This window comes from Hippocampus guttulatus, chromosome 15 (genome assembly GCF_054856545.1).
Source record: "Hippocampus guttulatus isolate MCC_2025c chromosome 15, RoL_Hgut_1.0, whole genome shotgun sequence".
NCBI classification, from domain to species: domain Eukaryota; kingdom Metazoa; phylum Chordata; class Actinopteri; order Syngnathiformes; family Syngnathidae; genus Hippocampus; species Hippocampus guttulatus.
Genome location: NC_141275.1, coordinates 7887492 through 7902522, shown reverse-complemented (window position 1 = coordinate 7902522; position 15031 = coordinate 7887492). Strand labels below are relative to the sequence as shown.

General features: G+C 41.6%; 1 protein-coding gene across 1 annotated transcript in view; it reads right to left on the bottom strand.

The window, feature by feature from the left end:
- Positions 1 to 15031, bottom strand: part of LOC147193652 (roundabout homolog 2-like) — a 64602-nt gene that overhangs the window by 11465 nt on the left and 38106 nt on the right. Inside the window, exons 6-19 of the mRNA XM_086131428.1 lie at positions 13191 to 13327; positions 11926 to 12050; positions 10827 to 10998; positions 8465 to 8670; positions 6629 to 6710; positions 6348 to 6513; positions 5717 to 5883; positions 5500 to 5621; positions 5000 to 5231; positions 2775 to 2899; positions 2511 to 2682; positions 1085 to 1261; positions 371 to 397; positions 203 to 242 (exon numbers count right to left, since the gene is read on the bottom strand). Of these exons, the coding sequence (XP_085987554.1) occupies positions 203 to 242; positions 371 to 397; positions 1085 to 1261; positions 2511 to 2682; positions 2775 to 2899; positions 5000 to 5231; positions 5500 to 5621; positions 5717 to 5883; positions 6348 to 6513; positions 6629 to 6710; positions 8465 to 8670; positions 10827 to 10998; positions 11926 to 12050; positions 13191 to 13327 (1950 nt within the window). The remainder of the gene's footprint in view (positions 1 to 202; positions 243 to 370; positions 398 to 1084; positions 1262 to 2510; positions 2683 to 2774; positions 2900 to 4999; positions 5232 to 5499; positions 5622 to 5716; positions 5884 to 6347; positions 6514 to 6628; positions 6711 to 8464; positions 8671 to 10826; positions 10999 to 11925; positions 12051 to 13190; positions 13328 to 15031) is intronic.

The window sequence follows — 15031 nt, the reverse complement described above, 5'->3', positions numbered from 1 at the left end:
AAAGAGTGATTAATGATCACAAAGTACACAGTACATCAGTGAAAATCATACACTGGCATGAGAAGGAAAGATTGGAAAGTCTAATCAAATTCTAATTCCAAACACAGGAACTGACATCATTTAAGGCATTAAAATGATTACTCATCATTGAGATGGTAGATTGAGACTGAAAGTCATTCTAGAAAGTCAAAACAACTCTTACCTTCCATTTCTGATTAGACCTCTGTCTCTTTGGAATGTCACTTAGAGTAAAAGAGAGAAAAATACAAGTACATTGGCATCAACAAAATGGTACCGTATGGCCGCCATTTTGAAAAAGAGGTAGTCAGCTAAATTGTTGAGACAATTACAGATAATTGTAAAAGCATACCTGCTCGGGTGAACGTGAACGATTGAACTGCGATGACAAAATAAGAGAAATCCATATTAAAATGGGAAAACACGTTTAAATCATACACAAGTGAAAAATGAACTGAAAAATGCAATTACCAGTTTGTTTAAAACATACAGGTAGTGATTTGCATCAGTGGCTATTATGGAAATAGTCTACAGCATTCCTGAAAAACATCATTTATTTGCTGTACAATGAGGTTTTTAATTTAGCTGGAGAAAAGGGATCAGAGATGCAGCACTCAATCATGTAAATCCCTCTTAAACCAGAAAAACAAGTCACTGGAATACAAATTAGGATAATGGACATGCAGCCCAAAGCTCACCAAAATTGCTAAAATTGTATATTTCATCCTTAAATCTGGATGTGCTTCATGTTAATGTGCCAAAAACACTGCCGAAGGTCTGATAATGGGAGGTGATGTTAAATTACTTATCTCACATGAATGTATGACAGCGCTGAAGCACACGACCGATGGAGCGTGGCACATTTGACGCACACCAATGCACAGTGGCTAAAAGTAAATACAGCCTTATTTTCACCAGTGTTGAATATATTAATAGCGTTCTGCCTTTTAGCCAGCTCAAATGGAGTCAAATCTGTGATGACATCAAGTCTCATTGGGGCGAGAGACCAAATGAGCTTTGAGATTCCGTATTGATGCAGAACCATGTAAATTGATTTTTTTTTTACCTGCATAGTTGCTGAGTCCCTTCCTCTTTTTTCTCCTCCAGTACAGCCAGGCACTGAAGCCCATGAGAACAATCCAACAGGCTCCGCCCAAACCCGCGATGAAGGCCGGCTGTTTCACCACATCTGAGATGCTATTGTTGCCCTCCGATCCTGTCATTACATCCCTCTGTTCTGCACCTGGGCACCCCCCAATGCACAAATACCGGCACAAGGAAAGCAAACGTATTTAAAAACTGTACAAGTACATGAAAACATACAAATAAAATGGTAACATGGGAAGTGGACCTTGTGAATTGTGTATTAAATCATTGGAAAGATAGATGTATTATTCATGTGGTTGCAGTTGGGGGCTTTTCAATTCTTTTTACCTTACCATGACGCTAAATCAACAAAATAAAAAATATATATATTTTATTTCTATTTTGGATTTTATTGGATTTTGTAGCTGATCCCGATGGAGTAAGCACATGATTACAAAGCGTCAAAACAACTAAGAAAAAAACAAAACAAACTCAGAGCCTTGGAAAACAAAAGATCTATCATAACAAAATGAAAATAAATAACTACAAAGTAAAATAAACAGCATCAGTGCATCCAATACACAGGCAGGGTTAATCAATTCAGCAGTGCACTTATCAAGTTGAGCCTAAAAGACACGAGATTGACAGAGCAGCTCTGACAGAGTTTGATTTTCTGTTGCAGCTACTGTGCTGTGAAATTAGATTCACAGTCTCCGTCAAGAACCCCCAATCCTAACACACACACACACACACACACACACACGCGCACACACACACACACACGCGCGCACACACACACACACACACACACACACACACACACACACACACACACACACACACACACACACACACACACACACACACACACACACACACACACACACATCATTAAGCTGCAGCCCACAGGCCTGTGTTTCCCTTTCCCTGTCTGTTAAGGCTGTTATTATTTATCAGTCAAAAGTCATAGATGAGGAGCATCTGTCCTGGGCTCCAATATTGACTCTGGATTTATATACTCTGAGCATCCTTTTGCTATTTTATAAGAAGTGATAGGCTGATAAGCTCCAGCAAAAAAAAAAAAAAAAATCACTCTACTTTGTTAGCGACTGCAGCCCATATATTGAAGTGGATTATTGATATAGCTAACAGTACTTGGCAGTGTTACCAAACGCCCCATGTAATGAACCACTATTGATTTTTCAGTCAATGCCTACAGTGTAAAGAGCAATCTTCTTTCTGCTGGGTGCTAAATTGATAAATTATTTTCTCAGACCCCAAAACTGTGATGGACACCTTGGTCTTCCCATTATGAGGTCATTTTATCCTGACTTCAGTTTTGTGCACGTGTGTGTGTGTGTGTGTGTGTGTGTGTGTGTGTGTGTGTGCGCGCGCGAGTGGATTACCCAAGGTGATGAGCTGGGGTGCGCTATTGACCCCCACCCCGGCACTGGTGCTTGCAGCTACCTCCACGCGGTACTGCACCCCAGCCTGCAGACCCCCGACGACCACTGAATGGATGGTTGCATCCACAGACTTATTGACATGAAACTGGGTTTCGTTAGCCAAACACCAGATCTGACAAAGCCAAACAGGTTGACAGAATCCATTTTCAGGTTTCACAGTACAGTATATGCAACGGGATAGTGAAGACACGGGCCTGACTCTACCTTGTATTCCTGGATGATGCCGTTTTGTTGGTCAGAGGGTGGAGGGTCCCATGACACGCTGATGGAGGTGCTATTACTGCTTCCTACCGTCAACACTGTTACTTGCTGTGGGGGTGCACTGGGTGCTGATGGGTCAAATGGAAAATAAAACGCATGGAAAATAAATAGAAATGGTCATTGTACTTTATCTTTTTACCCATGCAACGCCTTTCAAGGAAAATTCAAATTAATTTTTACATGTAACTATCTGGCCTGTTGCCCCACATGGGCGGATCGGAGATATAATGAGGCTGAGGCTAGCGGGGCCCCAACACTCTAATCTATGCAATTTTACCACATTATCTTCTCAGAATGGACTACTAAACAGCTTGGGGCCCACGGTTTCCATTAAACCTTTTGTAACGCTCCAAACTGGTGGGCAGAATTATTAGCTGGAACCCAATTAAAAAGATACAATATAAGAATGCTATCTTTAGGCAAAGCATTGATATGTCCAACATTGCAGAGATGTGCAGAGCAGGTGGGCCATGATGTGATCGTATTGTCCGCCACCTGGCTGCACGGCAAAATGCTCACTGTGACATGACATTTTCGGATTGGTTTCATTTTACAAGAGGGAAGAGTGAAAGTCACAAACCAGGGCTATTTCTGGCAGAGATATAGCAAATGGTTGGACCACAAGTCTGTCTGTCAATTAATAAATATTCACTCATGCTAAATGCTAGCTATGCCAACATTCAAACATTCAATCAGTAACACATCGCCAATGTGCATGTTCTTTAAAACATTGTCAGCCTGTAAATAAATACTTCAATCTAAATGATGCACAGCACAATGCATCCCAGTCAAATGGTACCCATTGTGCCACAAGAACAAAATGTGCTAAAGCTGCTTAATTTGCTGCTTTGCAGGATGCAATCTGGTAAACATAGCTTGCTCCGCTAATGAGCGCATCACGTACGATACTTAAGACATGAATGAGCAAACGCCCCCACCCCCACATGTGGCATTTGTGACGTTAATGATCATGCATCACATTCTCTCCTTCCTGAGCTGCCAACATCAGCCATGTGGCCGTAACAAACTCTAATTTTAACTGTGACTTTGGATTTAGAGTTCAGCGCCTCACCATGTGCTTGCTCTGTTAGTCCTCAGAGACCCCCCTGCAAGGTTCCTCAAATGCAGCACCCTTTTGAATATCTGCCTGTGGCAGATAATGTGTTTTATCCTTACAATTTCTGCTGTGCAATCCGTTTCTGGCTCTAGTCGAATGGATATTTTTTTGCTGTTCCCCGATACCTTTTCCAGGATCCCGAGAAAGTAAAATTGCTACTTCAGTCGGAAAAATCCTCCAGTAATCCCGTGTGGCCATTTTAATTGGGCTCCAGTGAGGTAAGGTTCTCTTCTTTTTTTTTGCAGACGCGCATGTTCACAATCCCAGATAGACCCTCTCATGTGTTGCCATGAAACAGAAATTCTGCAAGTTGGAGATTTCTTTCACAGGACCGGCCTTATCTTGACTAGCTCTTCAGCGCGAGCTGGACTTGTGCCTGGTTCGGCTGATGCAGCACCTGGCCAGGTTGCAATTACATTTGGGGACACACTCCCTATCATCACACCCGCCAGAAGTCTGTAAATCTGCCAAGAGATTTGTCCACTGGAAATAACAACACTTTTTATTGAATCCACCGTCAATGGGCAAAAATGATTTTGAGTCGAAACAAATGCGACTAAATGCACCTATTTCTTCCAATAGCCTGTTTAGAGCACAGTTATCATCTATACTGATCTTTTTACATGGGCATGGGGGGGATTTATGATTGGATTCTTGCCCAAGGATTGTCAGCTATCATTTTCCAGCATCAAGTCACCATTAATCCTAACGACCTGAGCTAAATCTGTTTGCTGATTAAGAGGAGCAGAAGACTGATAGAGCTTGCGGGTCGACCTTGGGCTTGGATTGAACAAAAAAACTGCAGCAAACTTCAAGTATATATTTGCCCATGTGCGTGTGTGTGTTCATGAAAAGGTTGATTCATGTCAAGGAATTCAAATGTTGTTTTTGGGCAGACATATTGCCGCAGGGGTCCAAATAGAGGCAACTAAAGATTTAAGGCAAAATCAATATATTTCATTTCGACCATTTACACAGAAATCCTTTTTGAGCATGTTCATCACAAAGACTATATTTCATTAAGAAGTGTCCTATTGTCAAAATGATTTACCTTCTTCCATAGTCCGTGCCGTCATGGATTCACTGTCTGCGCCCTGAAACTCATTAAAGTATGGTCGCACTTTAATCTCGTAGACAATTCCTTTCTTCAGGCCCAAGAGAGTCATGTCCCTCTGTGAGGAGACTTTTAAGTCCTCGATCTGCCATGGTCCCGGAGAAGGCAGCCCGGATGTCTGCCGGTACAGAACACGGTAGCCTTGAATAAATCGGGATGGATTGTCCACCTGAGAGAAGAGAACAATATGAGGTTGAAGGGGACACAGTACCCTATGACAGTATGGCTGTAGCAGTCAGTTCGTGTACTTGTTGCCCTTGCTTCATTTGACGTAGGATTCAAGAAGTGATTGTTGTCGGGAAGGAGCGAATGGTGAAAAACAATGTATCTGAGTCATTTTTATTCATGGAGGCAGAATGAAGAAAACACTTCACAGTACTTGTTTGCAAACTGAAAACACTGTTCTGATGAATTGTATCCTAACCATGAGTACTTACAGTCCACGTGACTTGCACTGAAGTGGAGCTGAGAACGACGGGGTTATGCATGCTGACCACCACGTCCCCCAACTCCTTCTGTACGTGTCGATGGTCCACTCCCTGCGCAGTGGGACTAATGTCTAAAACAGAAAATATCACCAAGTAATTTGAATAAAACTGTGATGCTCATCTCGAAGGCTCCAGGACTCTTTTCTCGTGTTGTCTTTCTCGGTACCTTGTGTTCGCACGGGCTCAGACATGGGGCTCGGGTCTCCTAGCCCTTGACCACCGACTGCCCTGATAATGAACAGGTAGACAGTATTGGGCCGTAGGTCGTTGACGGTGAACTCGGTGGTCTTCACATGGTCTGCCACAGTCTGCCAGCTGTTACTTACTGACTGACTGTTTGAAAAGCAAGGATATTTTCCATTAGCTGGAGGCATTTTTTTTTTGTGTGTGTTATTATTCCAGACAGAAGATTGAATCAGACACCAACAGGAAGGTGAACCAAACAAAAACAAATTGTGGGGTAAAAAAAAGATCTTGTCAAATAAAAAGACCGAAATCGTTCAAGCGTGTTCCTTTCCTCATCACAGGGTAAACTCTCCAATCAAGATGAAACGACTTTATAGTATTCTTGACTGGAATTTAAATAAATACTTGTCACATACTGATTGAAGTGATCCTCAAATGTCAGAAAAAGACCATTCAAATTGAAATCCTGCTCGTAAATATCAATTTTGTTGAATACTTTAATGTTAGCTGCTTGGAATATTTATTTTGTTTGCTCTTCAACAAAACTGCCTCCCATCTGCTTTTTTTTGGGGTCACTAAACATGGCTTCAGGCCATGGGTCACAGACGTACCCAAAGGCCTCAATGACATAGGAGGACACCGGGGAGCCAGCCTCTGGCCCCGGTTCCCATGACAACGAGATGCTGCTCTTGGTCACATCAGTGACCTCTGGCTTGGAGGGCGGCCCCGGTAGGGCTGTCAGGTTGTTAGACAGGAAGTCAATGGGGTCAGTGGAATCTGACAAAGAAAAAAGAAAAAAAAACTTTCATATTAATACCATCAAAAATAAAATGCAAATGAAGTAAAGTTACATAGCAACTGTTCCACAGGAGTGGAATTTACCGCTGCGTACCTGTAATATCCAAGTAAGCACTCCATGATGTTTCTCCACTGGAGCTGGAGGCCACGCACGTGTATAAGCCAGAATCAGACAGCTGAAAAGGAAATTTGAATTATGACAAACGGTCTGAAAAAAAATACTCTATTATCTCCAAATACATAACATTTATTTATAATATTCTAGATATACATACAACCAAGGGATGGGGGAGAATATACATTTATGCATCTGATACTACATTTGTCTCATGGCAGTCATTTTTAATGACATATTCCACGAAAAAAAAATACAACGATAAAACATGGGCGGCATTGACTTGTGTGGTCGAGATAACAGTTTCAAGCAATATTAGTTTTACGAATGTATTCTTTGGTCCTTCAGACCGCAAAAAAAAACATGGCTTTCTGATGTGCTCCGGTGGCGCGAGCGTGAATTCAATCGTCTTTGCAACTATGATCCCAGATGGTTGCGACAAGCTCTTGCATCAGTCCGGGCGTATGAAGGAGGTCTGCAGCTAGTAGTACAGGAAAAAGGCATTAACCTTCACTGGCCCTGCATTTGGCTCGAGACAAGCTTGAGAGTGGATGAGAGAAAACCTTAAAGCCGTCCAATGGAAAAAAAAAAAAAAAAAAGGAAGAGCCCAGTAAAAGCTGACATTAATTTCCTTAATTGATTTCGTCCAATAATAGTCGTCCTCCATTCCCAGCACCATCAACATTATCATCAGGAGTGCTGACACGGGAAATACTGAAGCAGTGATATGATCATCTTGTTCATATTGGCAAAGCCTCTGGGAGCACAGGCAGTCGGGCTCTCTCTCAAGAGATAGTGGAGGTGAGCGACATAGGCAGAGCACTTTGACACAGAGGTGGGACCCTGCATATTTAAACCCCTCCATTATATTCGCCCCATTCGATTGCCTATAACAGTCCCTGTCCTCGAGTCCTTGAATCAGACCCGTGCCAGAGGAATTCCAGTCTTCTCCGACTTCTGCTCATACACTCTACATCATCATTTTTAAATGGCACCGTTGTTCATTTAGTTTTCTCCGTCAACAGTCATCACATATGGTCCAAAAATCAAAAGTCCATCAACATCCAGATTGTGAGTGTACATTTGTAACTGATGAAATGTTTCACATGATAATCATTTTTTCCAGTGATGCGCATGTAAATAAATCTTACAAAAGCTCAACTTGATAACGCCGGGAACCACTTTGATTTGTGATAAAGCGGTTTGTTTTTCTTAATTATTCTTTCATCCCTCGAGAGATCATAAAAATTTGATTTCACAGACATAGTTACAGTATACGTACACAGTTTAAATTTGGTGTTGAGAAAATGAATGGGATCTAATGCTTTGTTGAAGAACATTTGAGGTATAAAGTAATATATAATGTAGCCATTATCGTGTTTAGGAGGCTGTATGGTGTCATGCGCCTCGAACAAACTGAATCTATGGTTCATTTCAATTGCATCACTTTAGAGTAAATTAAGAGTCAATTGAGACATACTTTGTGCTGTAAATTCAATTCAAATGTAAGTGTTACGACTTCGGAGTGAAATAATTGGAAACAGCTCTTGGCGTGATGCAGAATCGTTTTTATGCCTGCGCAACCACAACAACAAACACATTGTAAAATGATTTCCTCTGACAGTGTCAATCAAAACTTGAGCAATATTAACTTTATAAAACCCGGCTGGTTGGTATAGTCAATTGGATCTGACTTGTGCTTCTGGGCATACTCTTGTGAGAGGTTCTTTGTGTAATAACTCAGGGTTGACTCAATTACAGTAGAAATATAAATCATGTTTAAATAATGAGGACAAATGAATCACCGCAACTCACCTTGGCACTTTGTATTTGAAGGCTGCCATGTTCCAGCAGGGAAAACCGAGAGTCTTTTCCTTGCAGACCGATCCCATTCTTTTGCCAGGTAATTGTGGGTTGTGGGTCTCCTGAAGCCTGACACCTGAGCGTTGTCACGCTCCCTAATGCCTGTGTTTGGTTGTAGGGGCCCTGACGGATGATTGGTGGTGGGCGGTCCTTCAGGGCTGGGGATAATCATGAAGCAATAGATCATTGTAACCTTTCTTGAACTATAATTTTCAAGGCTTCGTCTTGGCATCAGCTGGTGCCTTGCCATTGGCCCTTTACAATGTTGCCTTTTTATGCATGACCTTATCAGAAGGTGCTAAGTAGTGATTGCAATAATTGCAGTCCCAATATGTTAAAACTCAATCTGACGGATTGGTTGGAAGTGGAAGCGACTGATTTCCAGAGTGGCACAGTGTGCTCGTGGCACAGCATCGCACCGTTCAGTTTTAATTCCTAGGTGAGGATTAATGATGCTTAACCCGTGGTGTTAATTACCAACTTTCAACACATCCCCATGCTTGTCAGTTGCATTCGACAATGACGCTCCCAACTTCCTGGCCCTTTTCTCCGTTGCACCACAACAAATTAAACCCGTAAATTAGCATGCCAAGGAGGACAACAATGCATCGCTTTAAAAGCTTTTTAAAGTGTGTTATATCATCCAGAAAACAGCTTCTGCACGGTGTAACAGTAATTTCTGGAGTGTTGGCGCTCTTTCCAGGCCTTGTAACAACTCCCCGGGCTGCTTTCAACTGTTATCAGGGCTGTCTCCATTTTCACAAATGCTTACAACAGGTTCCCTTTGCCGTTTTTTTTTTTCTCACAATGACTGTAAAATAAGGAGAACAAAATTATAAGCAGAGCACCGTATGCACGCTCCTATCTGCTATTGTTATTGTTTGAGACCATTTTAAACGAAGTATATATTTGGCGATCATGGAAGGACATCATGATAAATGGTTTCAGATTGAATGCTGCACCGACCCGTCACGCACATGACTACAATTGATTAACTCCTCTATTCAAGCACTTCCTAATCAATACACGTGTTCCTGCTTAACTCTGCATTGTGGATGAACTGTTTGAGGGATTAAATATGATGATTACATTGAAACATGATGCAAATATAGAAAAACAATTACTTGTAGTTGGCTGTTCTAATTTGGGATTTTGTACATTGACATTGCAATTTACGTCAGCGTTGAGTGACGGTGAAACGTGTGCACTGCACATGGAGACCAGGCACAGCCTCGCAATCAAACCACGCTAAACTTTTAGCTTAGAATTTATAATGGGGAAATAAAACAGCTAACCGAACAACAGATATAGCATCCGTTGCTAACTCTTGTTCACAGTCCATGTTGTGCGGAAAGTAGCGTTGGTCCCAAACAGTTAAGGTGAGGCGACATTCGCTTCATTTGAGCAATTTTAAAATTGCACACTTCTCCTTCAACATCAATGGATCTCTTAATACTTGTAACACTGCAAAGCCAATTGTCTTCAAAGGCTTTCAGCTGCATTTTTTTTTCAGGTGGTGGAGCTACAAAGATGCTTTCGTCAAGCTCATTATTGATGAATGAAGATGTTGAAGTTTGTACAGTAAAAGCTGGGGAGCAAATCTGCCTCGCAACAAACATGACTCCAAGTACATCAATGGGAGATTTGATTTGTGTGCCAAATGTAGCAAAAACAAATTATTGTAGAATAATTCAAATATATTCGTTATATTCGGTAAAGCCTGTTCGTCACAAACGTATCAAATGCTATATTTGAGGCAAATGGACTGCATCAATGGATTGTTCTAAGACTGAAAATGTTTCCCAAACATCATCGGACATCACTCGATGCTCTGTTAGACTACATTGAAATCCCCCCTGCACGCTTCAGTCTGTCTGTCTCCATAAGCATTAAAAGACACAAATGCCGAGAAGGGCGTCGACGGCACCGGGAAGGAAGCAGTTTCGCACTAAATGCTGACATTTAAGATTTGTCCACAAAGCCTAAATGCGTCTGTTCCATCAAGAGAGAGAGAGAGATCGTTTTATTTTCTTTCACTTCAATATCTGGAGGCTTGGCCAAGTGTCTTCTTTTTTAGGAATCAAAATATGCTCACACTATTCTGTACTGTTGTCTGTATTGTTTTGTTTGTAGATCTTGGTAAAAAATAAAGAAATAAGTCATCTAAGATATCGAAAATAAATTATTTAAAGGAGGCAATCAATGTATTGTTGGGAGGAAATGCAAAATGCCAACGCTTTGTTCTGTGTATTGTGTTGATTAACTTTGATGTGTTAGATGAAGTGGGTGTGCATGCTTTGGTCTCCTTACTTACCGTCTGCCACCTCCAGCTGGGCTTTGGCCAAGATGCTGCCTGCTACAGTGAGGGCCTGGCAGATATAATAGCCTGCGTCTGAACGCTGCACTGATGAAATGGTCAACTCTCCGTTCACAGACACAGACACACGACTGTCGCCTTGTGTTGGCTGGCTGGGAAACAGAAGATCCTATGGGGGGTGAAGTTGGAAAGTAAAACTCCTAAATAAAGGTACATTGTTACAGATCTGTGAAATGTGCATGTGGATCATTATATTAAAATATATACTGTATATATATATATATATATATATATATATATATATATATATATATATATATATATTTGCAATACAATCATGACACGTCAAGCTGGGGTTCACATTCATAATGTCCTGTGGAAATAGTCATGCACCCTTTCTTATAAGAAATTTGTAAAAATGTAAACAATTTTTTTTTTTAAAAAGTACGGTAATAAAATTTCTAGGACCAAATTGGCCAAATTTTGTGAATATAGAGCAAATGATGTGCTAAATCAACGGAAGGTTGAGTTCATTTTTTAACTGACCACATCCCATTCTGATTTCCTCGGACCTGTTCTCACTCGAACTAAAATTTTGCCTTATTAAAGAAATCGTTTCAGGTCAAGTTGAAAGGGATTCTCAAGAATTTACATTCCCCAAAATGATGCACCGTCATTGAGCAAATCATCTAAATCCCTCTCTTCTGACGGACCAGAATGTCCTTCACAGTGTTTCTGCTGCACTTAGGAGAGTTGAGGCATCAGCTTTGTCCGTTTCTGCACCCCAAGCAGACAAGCTGGCAGGAAAGGACATTAGCCTGCTTTCATTACTTCTAATGACACTAATATGAGCCGGCTGGTCAGAACAGCATCTACTGATGATGAATGACCACTTCATTATCTGTGTGAGCCACAAAAACCACTCACAATGTCACCCTGGTTTGATCAGTTAAAGATTTTAATTTTATTCATTTCTTTGTTAAATACAATATCCACCCCTCTGCAATATTGATGTCTTTCTTAGCATGATACCAACAATATATCACCCATCACGAGCTGCATGCACATGACAGAAAACATTGTGCCAAAATCTCACCTGGCTGCCATCTCGTTGCCAGAACACGGTGGGTTGAGGTTTGCCTCTGGTCTCACAGGGAAAGGTCGCCGTTCGTCCTTGAGCCACAATTTGGTCACGGGGTCGCACCACAAACTGGGGCGCCTCTGAATATTACAGTAGCATGCAGTACAGTAGCTTATTTCCAGTTATTTTCGCATCACATGTCTAGCTGGTCATGCAGAAGGGGTATTCTTCGAACTAGCGGTTTGCTAATCACACAAGCCGTCTTTCAGAACATCGGATACGATCAGGGTGCCTCACTCGTCAAAGTCAAAATGTTGACAAGACCTAAAGTGACACAGTACATCCATGGATTCTCAGTGGCTCCTAACTGGGAAAGTCAGTGATTGAGAGACAAGGCACATGTGCCAGTGAAAATCTCATTTTGATGAATGTCATTTATGGATCCTCAGAGCAGTGCTCAAAACGTGACTTCAAAATAAATTACAAAATAAAAACAAACGGGGGGGGGGGGGGCGGAACACATGCACAATGGCCGTTACAGCTGTTACTTACCAACGGGGCGAACTGGTGACAACAATGGTGGGGGTGAGATTAAGCCACAACACAGAGAGAACGAAAGCAGAGGAGTAGAGGGAAAGAAAGCCAAATAATGAAAATCAGAAATGAATGAGATGGCGTTGGGTTTGCATCCATGGTGTTTGTGCAGGCACAGATGGCTCTCAATCACCACGTTAGGTCGAAGGACAAGAACCAATTCCTAATAGGACATTACTCATTACTTTTGGGATACAAAAGCTAGTCGCCGTCCTGTTAAACTAAAAGGTGCTACTTTTTAAGATTTAACTCTTACAGTTGAAGTGGGTTGAATAAGTGAAGAAAATACAGCTGTTATTAGCTACCATGCTGTGCCAAGTTCCCTCTCAATATCATCTAGAACATTGCATCCATGTCAATAAATAAAAACAAACAAACCCAAATGGAATGAAATGACTCTTCAAGGCAATGACAGAGATTGGCGAGTCAGTGAATAAAAACATGGAGAGAGTGGGTTTCATGAAAACCCTTCAATTAAAACGGAGAGTGTTCATATGCAATCTGTGGTCTGAAATGTAAAGCTATCAAGCGCATTGTTCTGTTAGGTGAAAACAAAGCTTGAGGCAAGGCTCAACCTTTCATCAGGGGGGCAATAACACTGGTAAAATGTGCAATAAAGGAGTGATTGTTGTGTGAGTTGGGAGTTACAATAAAATAGGGAACTGAAGAGAGTGCAAGCTACCCACCTCTGATAGTCAAGTAAGCGGAAGCCTCCACTTTGCCCACGCGGTTCTCGGCGAGGCAGGTGAAGGTCCCCTGATCGCTCACGGCAGCTTTCTTTATCCTCAGCAAAAGATCCTCTTTTTCATATCTGATGTCATACCTGGCGACAGAGGGGTGACTAACACTGTGAAGCCTCAATTTAAAATGTAATTCAAAATGAAAGACTGTGAAACCTCAATTTAAAATTTGATTTAAAATGAAAGCTCCTATAAGTAGTGTGACTACTGTACATAGTTTTTAACGTCTTCAAAATGTGGACAATATAAAAACACAACATTATAATTTGTGAGACACGTACGATAGTAAAAGTCAAGTCAATCAGCAAATATTTGACAACATCTTTTTTTCTCCTGCAAAGATTTTTCCTGGAAATTTAAGGGATACTTTGATAAACCCCCCATCATTGCTGGATGAATAATTTCCATCCTAACCTTCGGAAATGAAATGCTGGTTGATCTATCAAAACCAGATGAAGTTTCACAAAAACAAAACCATATCAATGAAAAAGATTAACCTCCCGGACGGAGGCTTATTTTTCTTCACAAAATTATCAACAGACCAGCAACCCAAAATTGAAACAAGGTTGTATTTAAAAAACTATTTTCAAAGGTTTTGTCATTGTCGATTGTTGGAAGGCACCTCGCTTTCCGGAGGCAATTAAGACTCCCCAACGCGCAGAAACAAAATGAGCAGAGCAATCACGCCATCACGAAGGCACGGCAAAATTAAAGGTGCTTTCAGCTGGAACCCTGACTGTTCCACTCTTTCAATATTTATAACGATGAACCACCCACTGTGGCGTGGGATGTGCAGTGTGCCATGCCGATGTGTGTGAGAGAGAGAGAGAGAGAGAGAGCAAGCCATAAGGGCACAGAGCTTGACTCAGACGGACAAACTGTCTGAGAGAAAAGGAGTGGCACACTCTGACAAACTGAATTCGACGAATGAGCAGACTAGTAAGAAATGACTAATTCATAGTGTTGATGCATCAATGTGCAGCCACCAGTGCAGAATTCTAGACTATAAGGGCACAATTGCTTCAGTGAGAACAAGAGGGACATCTCAGCCGCTTCAGATAAGAGGGGGCTCAACTCTGAATGAGCGGAGGGGCAAAGGAGTCAGCTCCACCTCTCTGGGGTCTCTTTGGCATGAGAGATCTTGTGAAATTGTGCAGCCAGCCATGCTGATTTCCACACAGAAGACAAGTCAGGCAGAGAAATGGCACAAGGGTTGAGAAAAGTCATATCTGAAAGAGCGTGCGGGGTGGGGTGGGCGTGGAAAATATCGATGGAAGGGACCGTAGGGTCGTTCCAAAGTTGGGTGAGGACTCCATTCACAGAACATCTCTGACCCAGATACACACTTCCCATGGGGATGACGGGTTCGGGAAAAGAATAAAACAAGTGGAAGGAAGGATGAGAAACAGGACGTTTCTTTAGTCAAAGGGCAGTGACATCACCAAACATGATATTGCTCAGTCACATTAGCCACTTTGCACTCAGTCTCGAGTTAGCTTCATTAACACATTCCCAGTCATATCGTTTACTTGAATGGTTCAAAAATCAGTCACCATTTTGTCCATTTCTGTCTTCTCAATCAAATTCAATGCCGACATGAAGCTCCGTTATTTTGACCAGCTTTTCGCTGGGTAAACTGTGCAGTTAATGTAGCTTACGTATCTAGGTGGGTGTTATCGTAATGGGTGAAGTTCGATGTCATAATCAAATCGCAACGTAGCAGAGGAATACAGGCCAAAGTAATAAAATCAAAAATCATATCAAGATTGTTCTTTTTTGTGTCTCGG